Genomic DNA, 19,198 nt, shown 5'->3' with positions numbered 1-19,198 from the left:
AACTTAGAAATACTAACAGTTTAATTGGTATAGAATTGCCATAATCATGTAGTAGGTTTTTTGATAAGGTCTTTTGTTATATTGTTATAATAGTGTTATTAGAAAGTGGAAACCATATGCGGTAAAACTAAAATTAATCACATGTTTGGAATTGCTGATAATTTAAACAGATGCTTATAACAATGAATGATTGAAAAGGCAAAATACGGTAAATACAAAAGCGAGCTCTATATCCTGCACAAGGAAAACTTAAAACAAGGTCTAACACATGAAATGAAACATCTCCGTTTTTGGGTTGAATTTTTATATAAAAACAGTCAGTCATACGACATCCAGAATGGTAGTGAACCGCTTTTCGTTTGTTCTTTTGAATCTTTCTCTACTGTAGTATTTGGAAGGCTTTCTGTTGATTTTTCTGAAAAGTTTCTTTTCGTTCTTTTGGAATCTTGGTCAGAGTTTTTAGAGAATTGTTGGTAGCCTAGGATGTTTGAATCGTCAGGTTGTTCTTCTTTAAACCTTCGTCTTTTCGTCGGTTTCGGCGCTGGTTCTGTTGGTTTTACAGCAACAGGGGGAGGAGGTGGCATCATGTCACTTGTAGGTGCTGCTTGGGGGGTAGGGGTTATATTGGGGGTCGCTTGGGGGTTAAAGGGGGGCTGGGTAGGCGGGGTGAAGGTTGGTAGGGGTACTGGGACAGGAGGGGGGATATTAGGGTGAGCCGTAATGTTCTGGGGCATGTTGTAAGGGTTAGGGGGGGCTTGGGTGTAGTTCATGTATGGGTTCCCCATTGGGGGTATATTACCCATGGGGTAAGATGGGAATTGGGATGGGGGTTGGTAGTTTACCGAGTTGGACCCATATGGTGGGTTCCCTGGGTAAGCGGCTTGTGGGTTTCCAAATCCAGACTGTGTTTTTCTGGTATGAGCATTGTATTCGTTACGTACATGCTCTATAAGATTGTTCACCAACTTTTTAGCGGCATCTACCCCCGCCTGATTTGGGTGGCTGATGAATACATACATAGATTCAAAAGCCTCGCGACCAGAAGTCGGCTCAATGAAACCAGATCCTCTGCCTCGTAGAATCACCTTTGCTCCAGTGGAGTTCGCAACGAAATTAAAGTTTGTGTAATTTGCTCCGATAAGTTTTGTTTTCAGGTCAAAATCTGGGGGAACGTAATCCATTCCTATAAATAATTTGTCATGGACATAGTTACCACTTGGTAAGGATGGTTGGCCCACCATGTTCTGTGGGATGGGCATTGAGACCATTGGTGGGACCATGGTTGGGGCAACTGCGCTTAGGGAAGACTTTGGGATGTTATGTTTTGAAATCATGTCTTTTATTTTATTAATGGCAAGCTCTACTTTGTCTTGCGAAGGGGACTGTACGTATAAATGTAACTGCTTGTCTATTCCTTCAACGTTTTTCTTTTCATCTTGTGTTAAATATTGTCCTTTGGTGGAAACAGCAGCCCCCGTTTGTTTGTTAATAATTTCTTGTGCGTTGACTTGAGTCATGTAAGTTCGTGTGACTATTGGTAGATTATTTATATCGATTTTTGCAACATAAAGATCAAATATTTTTTTAATCTGAGACACTTGAATTGCAGATAATGCAGAGTTTGCTGTTTGTATCGTATTTACTACTGGTTTATGCTGTGTTTGGTCGGATAATTTGCCTTTTGCTCGAAGGTTTGCATTAATTCTTGCAGCTGCTGCAGCCGCTGCTGCAACAGGGTCAGATTTTGACGGAATGGAAGCACTTGGTGGGTGGAGAGAAAACTTTGAGACCCTCGATTTTTCAGAAGTACCACCATTACCGTTTAACGGCGGACTGTTTACTGTGGGTTCGTCAGAAAACTTTGAAATGCGAGTTTTCTTGGGTGCTGGGTTGGAGTTTGCACTCGGTAATGAAGGTGCTTTAAAATTCCCATAATCTGGGCGTGGTGGCATTGAATTCTGTCGCCAAGAATCCTTTGACATTGTTTAATCCAAAAACAGCAGAATAAAGTTTTCTAAATTTACAATTTTTACATTTAAAAGTTTAAACTTACAAATACAAGTTAATTTTCTTAATACACTGCAACTATAAATTATAGTTTCACAATAATTTTACCCTAATACAAAATAAAAAAGCAATCATTTCACTTTTTAACTAAAAAAAAAAACAATTTTCCAAAATTGCCTAGGAAAAATTTTCTATACATGTACACTATAACAGATGCTACCGGGGTTTAATAATGACGTCACATCTTTTAAAAATTATTTTGAAACTTTTTAAATGTTCTATCGGAAATTTAAAATAACTAAACACTTTATACACTTGTAGCACAACTTTAAATGTAAAAGTTTAAGAAACTATTAAAGTAGTAGTTGCACCCCAATTTATGAAATATTTACTGCACCAATCGTTGTTAGAATAATTTTGACCTTGTTTTAATTTTTTCGTTAGATCGGATACATTTGAAAATCGCAGACACCTAAGAATCACATTAAAAATAAAATATTTTTAACCTAAATGTGTTTAAAATGTTTATAAAATCAGAAAGACTGCATGTTTGAATTTGTGTGATTGCTATTGCCCAAGAATGGTCAGCGTTATCGGTGAAATAATATTACGTAGTATCCGTTTTTAGTAATGCATTGACAACTAAATTTTAGTTGTGAAAAGTTGTTAGGAATTTTGTTTCAGTGTCAATTTTCATTTTTTTGGTAGTTTGTAAAGGCGAAATGGCTTCATCTTTTGGTTTATTGGTAAGTCTAAACTACTAGAACGTCTCAAAAAAATATAATATTAAAGAGAAATCTAACGTCTGTTTTGGTAGATTTGTTAAATCGTGTAATTTAAGCTCTATAGTGCATTAAAAACGTACAAGAATAAATGAATTTACCTTTTTTAGGACTCATTTAGTAGTAATAAAAACCTAATGGTAAAAAGGTCTAACGTCTATAATTTGTGTGGTATTTCACAAAATGGTTTAATTTTAGCTCATTGTATATTTGTATCACAGAGACACAGACGTATGCGGGAATAAACCTGTTAACCTTATCAATAAATCTAAAGTAAAGCTTATAGTGTAGGCTATTAAATACTTGGGATTAATAATTAAACCCTATTTTTTTTCAGCTGAGACGAGGTCTTTCCACAAGCGCTTTACGTTGTGATATGGTCAGAACTCCAATCCCCACATTTGGTCTGACCGGTTGTTACGCCCAAGCTCTTTACTCTGCCTCGGTAAAAAGCAAAACCAAGGAAAATGTGGCAAAGGATCTTGTGACCATTGGTGGAATGTTCCAGAGTCAAAAAGTTGCTGATTTCATGAATGACCCATTCATTAAAAGTGACATCAAACTTGGTATGTTCAAATAATTGACAAGTTCTTTTTGGTACGCCATTATTTGTACTTTATTTTGGTTTTATGTGATTTTAGCAGCACTTTATATTTTCTGTTATTAGTTGAATTTACTATAATAACAAATGTTTAGGGGAAAATAACTTTTAAAACATAAAACATCATTGCCTAGTTAAGATAAAAGTAACGTAGTGGGTTACAATAATTTAAAGCTCCAAAATGTTTAAATATTATGTGATTTCAGGTCTCCTAAAAGAAGTAGCAACAAAAGCTGGCATGTCAAACACAAGTGTCAATTTCTTTGGTAAGTAGTAGAGCCACTGAATATTTAAACTACACATATTATGCAAATTTGGAACTTTAAAGGGGCATGTCATCACAAAATCAAAATTGATGAAAATTCTTAAATTAGACAAACACAACCCATGGTTATATCCCTACCCCAGGGGATATAGCTGTAAACTATTCACCAGTATAAAATATTAAACCAATTTCCTTACATTAGGTGTTCTAGCTGAAAACAACCGCTTGGATTTAATCAGCGACGTGACCGATATTTTCGCACGACTCATGTCAGCTGAAAAGGGGGAAATCCCTGCCACCGTTACCACAGCTCAAGCCTTGGACGCAAAACAGAAGAAAGAAGTTGAAACTGCTCTTGCTAAGTTTGTGAACAAGAATGAAAAGATTATTCTGACAGAGAAGGTGATTATTAATTAAATATATTCCCCACAAAGTTACATACATGGTAACTCCTAAGCTGGCACGAGGTGTATGCCTGTGTTATAACGACTGTCGTTGCCCCACCATGCGAGGATAAATAAGTTACATACGTGGTAACTTGTAAGCAGGCACGTGGTGTATGAAACAAAAAACCCATGTTATAACGACTGTCGTTGCCCCGCCATGTGAGGATAAATAAGTTACAAACGTGGTAACTTGGAAGCAGGCACGAGGTGTATGAAACAGAACACCCGTGTTATAACGACTGTCGTTGCCCCGCCATGTGAGGATAAATAAGTTACAAATGTGGTAACTTGGAAGCAGGCACGAGGTGTATGAAACAGAACACCCGTGTTATAACGACTGTCGTTGCCCCGTCATGTGAGGATAAATAAGTTACATTCATTCATCGAATTATATTGCTCTACATTCCAACGTTCATATACATTAACAGGTTGACCCATCCCTGCTTGGAGGAATGGTAGTTAACATTGGAGACAAGTTCACTGATATGAAATATATTGACATGTCAACATCAAGCAAGATTAAGACATATCTAGAACTTATCAAGCAACCTGTTTAAGTTAAATTGATCCTATTGGTTATTACAATGTATTTATGCGAAAATTCAAATTAATAAAACAGTTCAGGCGTTCATTGATTGTATGTGTGTTTAATATGAGTTAGGTTTTTGAATGCCACACACTGCAATGGCTTCAGCAACTCGACTGTGGGCATGGGAGTGGCAACCATGAATAAGTCACTCAAGTTCCCACCCACGAAGATATAAATGACCACCAACCAAAAGTCATGTGGGCTTATCCACACTGAAATAGCTTCAGCAACTCGACTGTGGGCATGGGAGTGGCAACAATGGATAAGTCACTTGAGTTCCCACCCATGAGGATATAAATGACCAAACCAACCAAAAGTCATGCCTGCTTATCCACACACTGAAATAGCTTCAGCAACTCGACTGCTCACAGTCCAGTCACTCAAGTTCCCATGGATGCAAATATAACATAATATCCCTTATTTCCTTGTCGTGTTATAAATATTAAAAATGTTATTTTAGAGTCGTGAGGATACGGATATATATTTTCCTAAATCTACTTTGCGTACTACTAAATGTGACAATAAATGGGATTGAAAACATGGACCACCTTTGGCATCTTATGTTAACCTACTATACCTTAAGTTTACTGGATATATTTAAATATAATAACAAATATTACCCCAATGTAGCAAGCCTGAATACAAGATTGAGATAGGAAAAATCGGTAGGGGGAAACAGCATTATCAGATATTTATTTTATACCACTTTATTCTATTTCTAAAACATAACATAATTTTGTTGTTTCTCTCTTCAAATAGAGTAACGAAGATCAAATTAAATAAAATAATGAAGAAAAGGGGATCACCAGCAAAAAGACAGTCATTATAAACGCTGTAGGCAAAAAGTACTTGAATAAAAGCAGCTAGCTGCTCAAACCACTAGTGGGTGATCTCTTACGGCAAACACATTTCACATATGGCTTAACTATAACCCTTTGTTTATTATATATCTCTTTAAATATGGCTGATAATTTAGACACCCCAGTAGTGACCACTGAGTTAGAGCAATCGCCTTTAAATTTTGTACCCAAGGCACATACCGATACGCCACAATAGTAGCATTGACGAGCCTTGAACCCATTACCTCTGGGTTACAGGCAGGCGGCCTAACCAATTGGTATGACCTGCATTTGATCTAACCATAACTATTGTTCATAATATATAACATAAACTTATATCAAATGTATGATAGCGAAGATCAAACTAATAAAAACAAAAAAGAGAAGGGAATTAGCAACATAAGACTTAATCGTCCTAGTTTCAGTACAACACAAATTTTAATAATTTATTTATATAATTTTTTGACTATAACATTATTGTATTTTTGTTCATTTTTAATTTAATATGTACATAAAATACGAGTTGTGTATTACATTTACAGTAATAACTTCACTATTTTCTACTCTAACAATCTATCTGATCTATATGTATTAATATGTTATCTATAATCTATTATACATTAACAGTCTATAAGCTCCAAGCAGCTAACACGCCTAATGAAGTAACAACAAACTGTAACTGAAAATTTTAGTGACTACTACCATTTTGAAAATCGGACATAAACATTACTGTATAATAATAAGTACCGAAAATAAAGATGCATCCCTGCCGGGACTCGAACCCGGAACCTCTGGATTAGAAGTCCAGCGCGCTAATCCATTGCGCCACAGAGACGACGTGTAACGCAGTGCGAAAGACAGACCATTCTCCTAGGTCTTGACTCGTTCGACTTTCTTTTTTGCTTGTATTTCGTAACTGCCATCTTTACTTTCCGTTTTGCACACACGTAGTTAAAACACGATATGATTTGTAACAGCACATAACACATACTAAATTATCAAACTTACTAAAATTTAAAAACATTAATTATTTTAACCGCGCATTTAAAAGTACACCGATTTTTGCCAATAATGTCATACAAGTGAATTTGGCATAATCTGTAAATAGACGAACCGTTGACTCGTTTAGTTTCGTCTATAGCACAGTTGTGTCGTTCGTGGCAAATGGTGACGTAACCAGCGAGGAATTTGACGTCACCTGTGCAGTAGAAGGGGGCTCTACTGACGTCACCTGTAGAGTAGGGGAGGGCTTCTGTGACGTCACTCCTGGCGGTATAGGGGTCGTTGACGTCACCTGTGACGTAGCCGATTCTGACGTTGGCTTTGCCGTAGAAGGGAAGTTTGACGTCACCTGTTGGGTAGAAGGGGGTTGCGACGTCACACCTGACGTAGAAGAAGGCGTTGACGTCACCTTTGTTGTAGGCGGTTGTGACGTCACCCCTGACGTAGAAGGAGGTTTTGACGTCACTTGTGACGTGGTCGACGCTTCAGACGTCACCGCTACATCTGTTTGTATGGTAACAACTGTGGTTTGACTTGTAGATGAATGATTGGTAACAGTGGATGCGGTTGAGCCTACTACTGCTGGTGACGTAGTTGGTTTTGGTGGTGACGTGGGGCATACGTCACACTGTACCTTTACGCATGAACGCGCGCTGTAGCCGGCGCCGAATCCAGAGAAAAATATGACAAGGAAAATAAAAATGGCGAGCAGAACTTTTGTGAGATAACTTTTGTTGCCTTTTTTCCACGTTTTCCAATCATAGTAGGTATCGTATCGTTGCTGTGAAAAGAATGGAGTTAGAATAGTATACGTGTACATAAGAAGACAGATATATATGTTACAACTTGACAGTGAGCATGAGGTGTATGAATACTCCATGTGTGTCTGGTGTATAAGAAGACACCCATGTTACAACTTGACAGTGAGCATGAGGTGTATGAATAATCCATGTGTGTCTGGTGTATAAGAAGACACCCATGTTATAACTCGACAGTGAGCATGAGGTGTATGAATACACAATGTGTGTCTGGTGTATAAGAAGACACCCATGTTATAACTCGACAGTGAGCATGAGGTGTATGAATACACAATGTGTGTCTGGTGTATAAGAAGACACCCATGTTATAACTCGACAGCGAGCATGAGTGTGTAAATACACCATGTGTGTCTGGTGCATAAGAAGACACATGTATATGTTATACCTAAGCAGTGAGCATGAGGTGTATGAATACTCTATGTGTGTCTGGTGTATAAGAAGACACCCATGTTATAACTCGACAGTTATTGTTTGACAGCGAGCATGAGGACCTTACCTCGCTGTTTGCTTCTCCGTTATTCATGTCCAAGTCTGTATAGCTGACGTCATCTTCTTGCGTTGTATATTTCAAAGACATGTTTCAGTGTTTGCTTAATACAGTATGTTTGCTTAATACCTATGTATAGGCTATATATCCTTATACTTTCAATACAGTAAAGGAGCCTATATATATATATCCTATTACATAAAACCCACTATTACTAAAGCCAGAACGTGATACATTGGATCAGGTTATAAATTAGACCAAATAAAGCGATTAAATTTATTACAATACAGTAGGGTGGGGGAAGATGGGACACCTTTTAACTCCATTTTCTCGTCCCGTTTAGTAGTAAACAAAGAACATTCAAAATATCATAAAACTATATCCTCACGACTCCCATAGACCGTTGTTAATTATTAAAAACACGATCAGGCTATTTGTATATTCTGTGCTAAAAGTGTCCCATCTCCCCCCAATCTGCTATATAAAGTATCGCGCAACTATACCGAAAAGCCATTCCAGAAAACTTAAAATACTTATCAAGTTTAATCATTCCTGTAGGCTCTGGTTTATATTTAGTTTCTTTTTTCTTGTATTTCGTACACGAGTGTCCGTTTTCTAGCTCTTTTTTTTAACTGGCAATCTTTTCCACACTTTTTATCCATAGCGTGTTTAACTGTTTGGCTGTTGATTCCCTTCTTTTCGCTGTTTAAATAACATGATCCTCGCTATCGTTTTAAAGAAAAAAAAAATATGTTATGTTAAACTAAAGCTACACTAGGCTCATATCAATAACGTTCTTTATCTGAATTAGTTAAAGCTGTCCGTTGGCTTTGCGTCACTCCAAAATATTTCAATTAAATATTAACTTTAAGGTTTCTCCTAAGACGTATAATATATACATAACGACCCAACAGCCTAAACCAATACTGTTCCGTGTGCCTGCGACCTTTTATAAACTGAATTATTATAGCATCAAATATATATATAGTAGGATGGGGGAAGATGGGACACCTTTTTATTATAATATTTTCTTGTCCCATTTGGTAGTAAACAAAGAAACATTCAATGAATTATAAAACTGCATTCTCGCGACTCCCATAGACCGTTGTTAACTGTTTAAAGCCCGATCATGATATTTGGATATTATGAGCTAAAGGTGTCTCATCTCCCCCACCCTACTACATTACATTTTTTCTAAACTGCTTCAGAATACACTCGCATATCCTTTATATTTTAACCACGTATTCACTGCTATACTGAATGTGAGGCCTGGCCTGCGAACACCAGACGCCGTTCTGTGTTTTATCTTCACGATTCCATGGCCTCGTTAAGACGTTTATTACGCGCGGTAATAATCGCCTAAGAATTCCCCATCCGTTGTACTTTTTTCTCTGTTTGCATTGCGTACCCTGAAGCAGGCCAAGGATATTTACTTTTACTTGTATATTTATTTAATTTTAAACCGTTGTGGGGTAAGATACCGTTAGCACATAATATCTCACATTTTCTAATCGTGTTTTCAACAATTAACAACGCTCTTTTTTGTCGTGAGGATACGGTTATATAATTCTGTAAATATGCTTTGTTACCACCAAATGTGAAGATAAAACAGAATGAAAATATATAAAGTATCACCGAGACCATAATTACCGATCACGGTTTACGCATTGAACGATAACGCGTTTTCTTTCTGATGACGTCACAAAGTTTTATTGACGTCATGGATTTGATGATGTCACAAAGTTCTTCATCATGTCGTTCCATTAATGGTCGTCGCAATACTAGTTATTAATGACGTGGGAGTTGACGTCACGCTTACGTCACCACATGACATCTTACACCTATGTATGACGTAGCCAACCGCGTAACCAACGACAAAAAATATGACGCAGAGTGTGACAATAAGTATGGTTTTGGTGAAACAGCCTTTAGTACCGCTGGTCCATTCTTTGTAGCAACCACGGGCGCCCTGTTAAATCAGTAATGTTATTTTATGGGGTAAGGTGGGTAGCATAAAATACCCAATACTTCCTAATATAATTTAGACTGTGTTATCCGTAAGATGTTTTTTTGACATAAAATTAACATACAGAGTACTGGGGGGTAAAATGGGACACCGTTAGCACATTATATCCAAATATTCTGTTCATGTTTTATTCAATTAACAACGGTCTATGGGAGTCACTTTATGTCTTTTTGTGTTCCCATTTTTACTACCAAATAGGACAAGAAAAAAGAATGAAAAGGTGTCCCATCTCCCCCAACCCTACTATACATTTAAATAAAAGTGTAAATATCACAGAAAAACAAAACGATTAGATTCATACTTTACCTCGTTTGTTGTAACAGAGCTGTTATCCTCATAAGCGGAGTATTGTCCAGGCATTATAAAGTAGTTTATACTCTGCACTTTTATAACTAACGCAGTAATTCCCCTTGTAATCCTATTGAAATCTGGTGCTACAACAACATAACAGACAAAGTCAAGTTCAACAAGTTGTATAAAGTAGATATAGTAGGGTGGGGGAAGATGGGACACCTGTTTATTCTTTTTCTTGTTCCATTTGGTAAACAAAGAACATTCAAAGAATTATGAAACCGTTTCCTCACGACTTCCTTTTACCGTTGTTAATTGTTTAAAACACGATCAGGATACTTGGACAATATGTGCTAAAAGTGTCTTCCCCCACCCTACTATATATATTTCGCCATCTCAGTCTTTAATTCAAATATAGCGAATGATTTACTTTACCCAAGCCTATTTAATGTTATAAATCTATTTTGATGCAAATCAATAAAAAGGAAACTTAGCTTTCAGTAACTATAAACACAGTATGAAGCTTTACGGGCAGCGCTATATCGGCATTAGTTTGGTCATAGATTATATTAAGCTTAAACGTGACATAACTTGTTGGGAACTTGAGCTAATTATTTGCGGACAACTGTCCCCTGCAAGTTCTTATATCTGTTTACATTTTCGATTGCTTTTATCAACACATTCTAGCTAAAACGTTTTCACGTAATTTAGATGCTCAAAACGTGACATAACGTCTCGGCTATATAAGTTATTTGTGATGAACTGCACCATACGTAACTAAGTTGTGTTTTCACGAACATTTATCTCTTTATTCAAAACAGCAATTACGAAAACTTTTCTTCTTGGCAAGATCAAACATAAAACAATCTTTTTTGTTAGAATGGAGAAATAACAAATCAAGCGCGAAAAGCAGAACGAAAGTTTTACCGCAAGGCATATGAAGTCTAGATTGAAAAGATTGCGGGGTATTCATGTAAAGCAATTACTACGAAGCTCTACCTTTTTGGAGACATCATTAGTACTGTTTCGTAATCAGGCATGAGATGTATGAAACAGAACACCCGTATTATAACGACTATTATTGCCCACCATGCGAGGATAAATAAGTTACATACGTAGTAACTTATAAACAGGCACTAGGTGTATGAAACAGAACACCCGTATTATAACGACTCTTGTTGCTCGCCATGCGATGATCATCAATCACACCATAACGTTTTATCTTTGCTTTTGTACAACCCAGTACTCTGCCGCTCCATTACTCACTACAGCACATAATAGCATTCCCTCACTGTATCTGCAGCACTCCTAACTGAGACTTGTGGTTCTCATTGCCTATATCAACGTGCTATCCTACAGGCAAAAGGAGTAATTGCCCCGTTTCGTAAACATTTTCGAGGTAGCGCCGCCGCATATTTTAAGTTTCGAACTCATCGAAGTTCTCGCGGTGTTATTGTGACGTCACAGACAGGAGCGACGCGGAGTTTCCGAATAAAGGAACTATTACGTGACACAACATTTAGTTTGTATGATAGTTATAAAATGCCATTGGTTAGAAGCATATGAGAGGTTCGGAGATAATACATGGGAGGGAACAAACAGTCCGTATGTAAACGTGTTTTGTTCGAATGGCAGGGATAAACAAAAACAAACGAAAACGCATGACGCGAATCGACACACCTCATATAAGATAAATACGAAATTTAAAACACTGTCAGTTGACACGTTTCTTTTACTGATAAATATATTACCGTACAATATACTCGGTCTTATATAAATGTACCAACTTATAACATTTTCTAAATGTTGCTCCCCTTTGTGTAGATCCTACATCGTATACGATCTAACGTTCAACTTTGTCTGTCATTCTGTATTGTATTGTGTATATTTGTTTAAAATAATACAAGTTTTGGTCTAAGTTTTTACCCCGCTGTTAGGTGTCTGTCTATATAAACAAGCAGAGCCAAAGTATATTGCATTCACCACATTAATCAACGAGGTTGCCTGTATTTAACTAAGTGTAACTGTACTTAAACGACGTTATACTAAGTTTTACCAAAATTAAAAACATATCCGCACAGTGCTTTCTAGATTTAATTTACATTTAAATTAAAATGCCAGACTACTTGGGTGACGATCAGCGCAAAGTTAAAGAAGGAGAAAAAGAAGACAAGCCTATTCAAGCGTTAGATGAAGGGGACATTGCCCTACTGAAGACGTACGGCCAAGGTCCGTATGCAAAGCAGATCAAAGCAGTTGAAGAAGACATAACTGCGATCACTAAACGAGTGAACGAGCTAAGTGGGATAAAGGAATCCGACACTGGACTAGCCCCGCCTGCGTTATGGGATCTAGCAGCTGATAAACAGACCTTACAAAGCGAGCAACCACTCCAAGTTGCAAGATGCACGAAGATCATCGATGCTGACACCGATAATGCCAAGTATATCATCAACGTAAAGCAATTCGCAAAGTTCGTGGTCGATCTTGGAGACCAAGTCGCCCCAACTGATATAGAAGAGGGTATGAGGGTCGGGGTAGATCGGAATAAATACCAAATCCATATTCCGCTGCCCCCGAAGATTGACCCCACTGTGACAATGATGCAAGTTGAAGAGAAGCCTGATGTGACGTACTCGGATGTAGGAGGATGCAAGGAACAGATCCAGAAGTTGAGGGAGGTAGTAGAGACTCCTCTGCTGCATCCGGAGCGATTTATTACTCTTGGGATCGATCCTCCTAAAGGTAAGAAGTGGAAAGTGTCGTGGGGTGTTTTGTATATCATGAGTGACAGATATCAAGTCATCCCAGTCTGCAGAGTATGGCAGGTGTACAGCCGACTTTGTTTTCAAACTTTTGGTTATGCACGCCATAATTTATCAATTGATCAACCAATACCAAAGTCGTAATAAATTGAGTAGGATATCGCAATGTGGCTTAAAAACCTACATGAAAAACAATCTATTTTCTGTTGGAATCTTTTAGTTTGGAATAGCCTATAGATCAAACTGAACTGTTTTAAAACAATAATTTGTTTCTACAGGAATCCTTTTATTCGGACCTCCTGGCACCGGTAAAACACTGTGCGCTCGAGCTGTAGCAAACCGTACTGACGCTTGTTTCATTCGTGTTATCGGTTCTGAGTTGGTGCAGAAGTACGTGGGGGAAGGGGCAAGAATGGTACGTGAGCTGTTCGAGATGGCACGGACAAAGAAAGCTTGCCTTATCTTCTTTGACGAGATAGACGCGATCGGTGGGGCGAGGTTCGACGACGGTGCAGGAGGAGATAATGAAGTTCAACGTACGATGCTGGAACTTATTAACCAGCTGGATGGGTTCGACCCAAGAGGAAATATTAAGGTTGGTGGGTTAGGAGTTCTAAGTAAAGCAAAACAACTGTCTTATAATGACTGTCCTTGTCCACCACGAGAGGATAAATAAGTAATTTATAAGTTACATACATGGTAACTCATAAGCTGCCACGGGTGTGTGAAACAAAACACTCATTACAACTACTGACGTCGCCCCATCACATGAGGATAAATAGGTTACATACCTGGTTACTCATAAGTGGGCACGAGGTGTATGAAACAGAATACCTGTGTTATAATGACCGTTGTTGTCCCGCTACGTGAAGGTAAATAAGTTACATTCAATTCATTCCTTTATCCAGGTCCTAATGGCAACTAATCGACCAGACACTCTTGACCCGGCCCTCATGCGACCTGGAAGAATGGATCGCAAAGTTGAGTTCGGTCTTCCCGATCTAGAAGGACGTACCAAGATATTTAAGATCCATGCGCGGTCTATGAGTGTGGAGCGTGACATAAGGTACGAGCTTCTAGCTCGCTTGTGCCCCAACAGCACAGGTGCTGAGATAAGAAGCGTATGCACTGAAGCTGGCATGTATGCTATTCGTGCAAGGAGAAAGGTGGCCACAGAGAAAGATTATTTGGATGCTGTGAACAAAGTGATTAAGTCTTATGCTAAGTTCAGCTCCACGCCAAGATACATGACGTATAACTAACTTCTGGAAAAGACACTTTTTGATGAACTGTTCCAACTTTCAACAAATTCAGAAAAAAGAAAAACATGTGATATACAATTAAACTAAAAAGCTGATAATGTTTGAATGACTTTTTCAACTTCTCACAAGTTCTAGTATCTATTTACACTTTGACCAATTGCTTATGCTCGCTGTTTATGTTGTAATGTTGCTATAAATATAAACTTGAAACAGACGAGTTATTGAAGCTATTGCAGTGTATGGATAAGCGAATGTGGGATTTAGGCCAGAGTTGGGTAGGTGACACCAAAGTTAGTAGATGTATTCACTCATACCAGAGGTTCTAGGTTCGAAACTCTGGCAATAACTTGCGCGTATGTCCTGGTGCAAGACACTAAACGGTAATATTTGCTCGAATTTGTTTGCAGTAAATATATGTAAGGTATAGTAGGGGAAGGGAGGACGGGACAAAGCCCAGAATATCCAAATATTTTGATCATGTTTTAAACAATTAACAACGGTCTTTGGGAGTCATGAGAATACAGTTTTTTTAATTCATTGAATATTCTTTGTTTACTACTAAATGGGAGATGGGACGAGAAAATGGAATGAAAAAGTGTCGAGTGTTGCATTAAAAATAAAAATAGTTCAACAAAATAGGTTATATTACGACAAGACTAAAAACACGCACGAAATGCCCCCTTTAAATTCTGAAATAAATGCCTTTAATTTTCAATCGCAAGTAAACAGCGTACTATAGGGGATTCCCTTGGACCTAGTTTCGGTTTGTTGTTTTTTTGCCGGAGGCGAAAAACACGTCAGAAATTTGTTAATTACTCTCTTTGCGGGTTAAAAGTGACTGAAACAGTAGTGATTTAGTTTTGGAATAATGCTAGTTGTTTAATACTTTTGAATAAGAGTCTAAGGATGCTATAGTTATTGGCGAAATTTATATTTTTTAGTACACTATTAGTTGGACATTGGACTTAATTTCGTTTGCTACGTAGTTACTATTGGTAATCCTTTAGCTGGTGGCCACCTGAAATTTTGTTTTCAAAATGTTCTATAGCCCTCACTGGTACCTGCTGTCTAATTTTTTTTTCAAAAAAGTCGGGCGTTCGTGTCGAAAATTAACTTTAAAAATACGCAAAAACATGCCGTGTCACCGTAATTCGTCTAATTTGCGTAAGGTTAACGATTTATTACGTCACAATCGCGGTCTGTTACGTCACAATAGTGGTATATTACATACGTTATAAGACGGTATAGCCTTGTTCTTCCCCACTGTTTTAACGTAGGAATCAAACGTAACAATACGCATTCTATGACGTAATAATCCAACCTTGGTTTAATTCATAACGGCTGATGTGGAAAATACGGTGACGCAGCACGATTTCGCGCACTTTCAAAGTTAATTTTCGACACGAACGCCCGAGTTTTTTCAAAAAAAAATTATATAATGAGTATCAGTGAGACCTAAGGAACATTTTGAAACCAAAATTTCAGGTGGCCACCAGCTAAAGGATTACCGTTACTATTTAGCAGCCATTTTGTCGTATCTTATCTATAGTTTTTATATAGGACCGAACCCAACCTCTCAAAATGTAGTTATATCATAGTTTTTGTAATTGTTCGTTTTTCGTTAAAACTGTGCTTGTTTTGAATTAATTTTTGTAAAGCAACATTGAATAAAGTTATTAATTTTTGTGTTATTGTGGTATCACATATAGTAGTACTACAGTGTTACTGACACATAATTAAATATTCTAGTATATAGTATACAGAGCAGAAGTTTTTACCATTTTCGATTTGTAATAACAAACCATTAAAACATCACAATGAGTTCTGACAAGATAATGGCCGCTTATGACAACACACTGCTTGGGATTTTACAAAACGAGGGAGGACTTGAAAAATTTCTTGACGTAATTTTTGGATTTTTATGTCGACGTACGGATTTCTTTCGAAACATGGACGACCCGAAACAAAAGTTTGGATTTCCACCCGGGGTGGCGGAAAAAATTATTTTATCGGTGAGTTGTTCAAAATTAATATAAAAAATAATCACCCACAAAGTAACATACATGGTAACTCGTAAGCTGGCATAAGGTGTATGAAACACGAACACCTGTGTTATAACGACTGTCGTTTTCCGGCCACGCAAGGATAAAGTAAGTTACATTCATTCATATGCTAACTTGGGACTTTTTAACATATTGTCCCTTTTGGCAATAGTGAATACCCTTCTGGTAAAAAACTTATTTGTCGGCCATTTGTTATCAGTATATATATTATACAGTTATGCTAATTTCTCGCCTTTTTTGGCATTGTGTTGTTTTTTTTGCTAAGAATTAATTTTAAAGGTTAATTTTAATTAACTTGACATCAAGTAGAAGTGCACTAAATCCTAATCTGTAATGTACAGCATTTTAAGTCCTTCAGAGATTTATATAATATTTATTCCCTTCTAGTATTTTACGAAATACAAAACAATTGTTGACAAAATGGAAGCCGAGAATAAGGAAAGGCAATCTAAAGGTAATTATCAATGTATTTTTTATCAATGTAAGGTTATATCATATAATTAGGCATGCCACGATACCTGGGGTTCAGACCAGAGTTGGACCAACAAGAAGTCTTACCATATTTAATTTCATGTAGATTTTTATCCTAACATGAGTGACTCATCTATGGTTGCCACTCCCATGCCCACAGTCGAGTTGCTGAAGCTATTGCAGTGTGTTGATAAACATAAATTTACTTACAAACCTATTTCATTCATCAGCAGAACCAACAGAAGTCGCCCAAATAGTTGAAATCGAGGACCCCCCATCAGGTGAGAAGGAAACGACTCATGAAGTTCCTGCTGTTGTAAAACCAAAGCAATCAACTTTAACCAAACCTGCTAATGCAACTAATGAGTGAGTTAACTTAAATAATACAAACATTAGGTTTTATTTATCTCTTCAAACATAAGTTTTATTTATACCTTTGAAAACCATAGCTAGGCCATGTTTTTTGAAAAACAAAGGGATTCATCAACAAATATGAAACATGAATATAAAATACCCTTATACTGTTACTATTATCACCAAAAAAGGGTGTCTCTCCAAATATAAGTTTATACAAACATAAGTGCTACAGACTTTCTTGGCTTTATCTGTGTGTGACTAGAATAAGACTTACACAAATCATAGAATTTGGTGGCATAATGCATATTTAGTACATAATTATGTTGCAAAGTGCAAATTTTTCGGTTTGTATAGAACTCTGGGTACGAGGTGTATAAAACAAAATACCCATGTTATAATTACTGTTGGGACAGGGAAGCTATCTTAGAAGCTATTGTCATATTTAGTCACGCTATTACCGTATCTTTCAATTAATTCTAAACATATTTTCCAGCCAAACAGTTTTCCAAAGCAACCCTGATAGTTACAACGGGGCGATACGGGACAGGTACCAATGGTCCCAGAATTATGACGACGTTGACGTAAAGATTGTGGTGGAAAAGTCAGTTTTGAAAGCTAGACAAGTATGTGGTTACTAGTAAGCGCGCACAAGGTGTATGAAACAGAACACCCGTGTTATAACGACTGTCGTTGCCCCGCCATGCGAGGGTAAATGAGTAACATACGTGGTAACTTGTTAGCAGGCACGAAGTGTATAAAACAGAACACCTGTGCTATAATGACTATCATTGGTTATATACCAGATATATATTTCACCTAAATGACATTGTCAGTCTCTTATTCAAATTAATTCATTTTTAAAAAGTTGTCGGAATTTATGGAATTATTCCCAGGTTAAAGTTGAAATCCAGCGAAAAAATTTAAAAGTTTTTGTAAAATCGAACGACACTGCCAACTATGAGACGATAATAGACGGAGAGTTACAGCATGAGGTGAACAAAGAAGAAAGTATGTGGTCTCTGGAAAGTGGGAAGAACATACAGGTAGCCTTCAACCCAGTAGTCACTAATGGATTGTCTAAATTTTCAGCCATACGTATTAAAAATGAAAAACTCCAAAAAATAATCAGCTACAAAGTAACATACATTGTAACTTGTAAGCTGACACGAGGTGTATGAAACAGAACACCCGTGTTATAACGGCTTATACATACAAGTTGGGTTTATTTCTCAAACATAGTTGGACTCGGTTTTGTCTATTTAGTAGCGGTGGATTCTGTTTATGATGCAACTTTCTCTGTGTTTTTATAATAATAACGATTGTTACGTAAGATGTAATTTGTCTTGTCGTCCATATTTGTCTTATTCTCCTATCATATCATGCATTATGACATCATCATTCTTTATGACATGACAGATCACGCTCACAAAGTTTAAGAACATTTGGTGGACGATGTTAGTTGCCGGAGAAGATGAAATCGACATTCAGAAGATCGCTCCGGAGCGTTCTATGGAGGACATGGACACAGAAGAGAAATCAGTGATCAATAAGCTTCAATTTGATGAAAAACAGAAGAGACTCGGTCTCCCACAAAGTCATGAGATGGTAGGAGGGTTTTTATATAAAAGGGATGTTTAAATGCTTCAGCAATGGTCATTTTTTGCCCATGTTTTTTTCCAAAATGTAATAGTTTGTTGCAATGGTTTCAGCAATGTTCCTTTTTTGCCCTTTGTCCATGTTTTTTTTCCATTTTCTGTGCTTGTTTTGTTCAAGTTTTGTCCATTTGTTTGTCCCATGACAAAAGTTCAAGGTTCACCAATTGTTTAACAAAAAATATACTTCGTTTAAATGGCATTGTCAGTCTCGTATACAAATGAAAATTCCTGTAGTTATACCTGCGTTCTTTTTCATTTTTGCAGAAAGTCCACGAGATGTTAAAGAAAGGCTGGGATGCAGAAGGCTCTCCTTTTAAAGGACAAGAATTTGACCCAAAAATGTTCAATATATCACCGGGTGCCGTTGAACAATAATATTTAATTCTATGTTTCTATATTGATTGTGTTTGAAATTTGAAAATAAAATAAATTTTTGGAAATTTGGTGTCTGTTTTTCGGAGATTGCGCGACC

General features: G+C 37.2%; 6 protein-coding genes and 1 non-coding gene across 8 annotated transcripts; 3 read left to right on the top strand and 4 right to left on the bottom strand.

The window, feature by feature from the left end:
* Positions 1-2: 2 nt before the first annotated feature.
* On the bottom strand, positions 3-2,112 carry LOC149735103 (KH homology domain-containing protein 4-like). The gene has a single exon (XM_089879780.1). The coding sequence runs from the start codon at positions 1,980-1,982 to the stop codon at positions 318-320; it is 1,665 nt and encodes a 554-aa protein (XP_089735906.1). The 5' UTR covers positions 1,983-2,112; the 3' UTR covers positions 3-317.
* A 480-nt stretch (positions 2,113-2,592) lies between these two features.
* LOC149735102 (ATP synthase subunit O, mitochondrial-like) lies at positions 2,593-4,736 on the top strand. The gene is made up of 5 exons (XM_089879843.1): positions 2,593-2,753; positions 3,127-3,355; positions 3,597-3,656; positions 3,858-4,057; positions 4,530-4,736. Exons 1-5 carry the CDS (start codon positions 2,730-2,732, stop codon positions 4,656-4,658), a joined length of 642 nt encoding a protein of 213 aa, XP_089735969.1. The 5' UTR covers positions 2,593-2,729; the 3' UTR covers positions 4,659-4,736.
* LOC149735100 (uncharacterized) lies at positions 3,126-9,110 on the bottom strand. The gene is made up of 2 exons (XM_089879839.1): positions 7,846-9,110; positions 3,126-7,312 (listed from the first exon to the last, which is right to left on the bottom strand). Exons 1-2 carry the CDS (start codon positions 7,924-7,926, stop codon positions 6,665-6,667), a joined length of 729 nt encoding a protein of 242 aa, XP_089735965.1. The 5' UTR covers positions 7,927-9,110; the 3' UTR covers positions 3,126-6,664.
* Trnar-ucu (transfer RNA arginine (anticodon UCU)) lies at positions 6,291-6,364 on the bottom strand. Its single transcript has one exon. It is a non-coding gene; the product is annotated as a tRNA-Arg (tRNA).
* Positions 9,111-9,264: 154 nt separating the features above from the next.
* LOC149735099 (uncharacterized) lies at positions 9,265-10,317 on the bottom strand. Its single transcript, XM_089879860.1, has 2 exons — positions 10,169-10,317; positions 9,265-9,805 (listed from the first exon to the last, which is right to left on the bottom strand). Exons 1-2 carry the CDS (start codon positions 10,220-10,222, stop codon positions 9,587-9,589), a joined length of 273 nt encoding a protein of 90 aa, XP_089735986.1. The 5' UTR covers positions 10,223-10,317; the 3' UTR covers positions 9,265-9,586.
* Positions 10,318-12,064: 1,747 nt separating this feature from the next.
* Positions 12,065-14,394, top strand: LOC149735098 (26S proteasome regulatory subunit 7). The gene is made up of 3 exons (XM_089879799.1): positions 12,065-12,898; positions 13,197-13,513; positions 13,827-14,394. The coding sequence occupies exons 1-3, from the start codon at positions 12,268-12,270 to the stop codon at positions 14,178-14,180; spliced, it is 1,302 nt and encodes a 433-aa protein (XP_089735925.1). The 5' UTR covers positions 12,065-12,267; the 3' UTR covers positions 14,181-14,394.
* Positions 14,395-15,708: 1,314 nt separating this feature from the next.
* LOC149735097 (nudC domain-containing protein 3-like) lies at positions 15,709-19,166 on the top strand. 2 transcript variants are annotated; one of them, XM_089879829.1, is made up of 7 exons: positions 15,709-16,192; positions 16,631-16,697; positions 16,948-17,080; positions 17,565-17,694; positions 17,965-18,114; positions 18,488-18,676; positions 18,991-19,166. In XM_089879829.1, exons 1-7 carry the CDS (start codon positions 15,998-16,000, stop codon positions 19,099-19,101), a joined length of 975 nt encoding a protein of 324 aa, XP_089735955.1. In that variant the 5' UTR covers positions 15,709-15,997; the 3' UTR covers positions 19,102-19,166. The 2 variants fall into 2 exon arrangements, with proteins under 2 accessions (XP_089735955.1, XP_089735954.1); XM_089879828.1 differs by having other exon boundaries at positions 15,710-16,192; positions 16,945-17,080.
* Positions 19,167-19,198: the final 32 nt, after the last annotated feature.

The sequence above is a fragment of the Ciona robusta genome, chromosome 6 (assembly GCF_009617815.1).
Source record: "Ciona robusta chromosome 6, ASM961781v2".
Lineage (NCBI taxonomy): Eukaryota > Metazoa > Chordata > Ascidiacea > Phlebobranchia > Cionidae > Ciona > Ciona robusta.
Note: the sequence above shows the minus strand (reverse complement) of the source record. Positions and strands in the feature narration are given on the sequence as shown.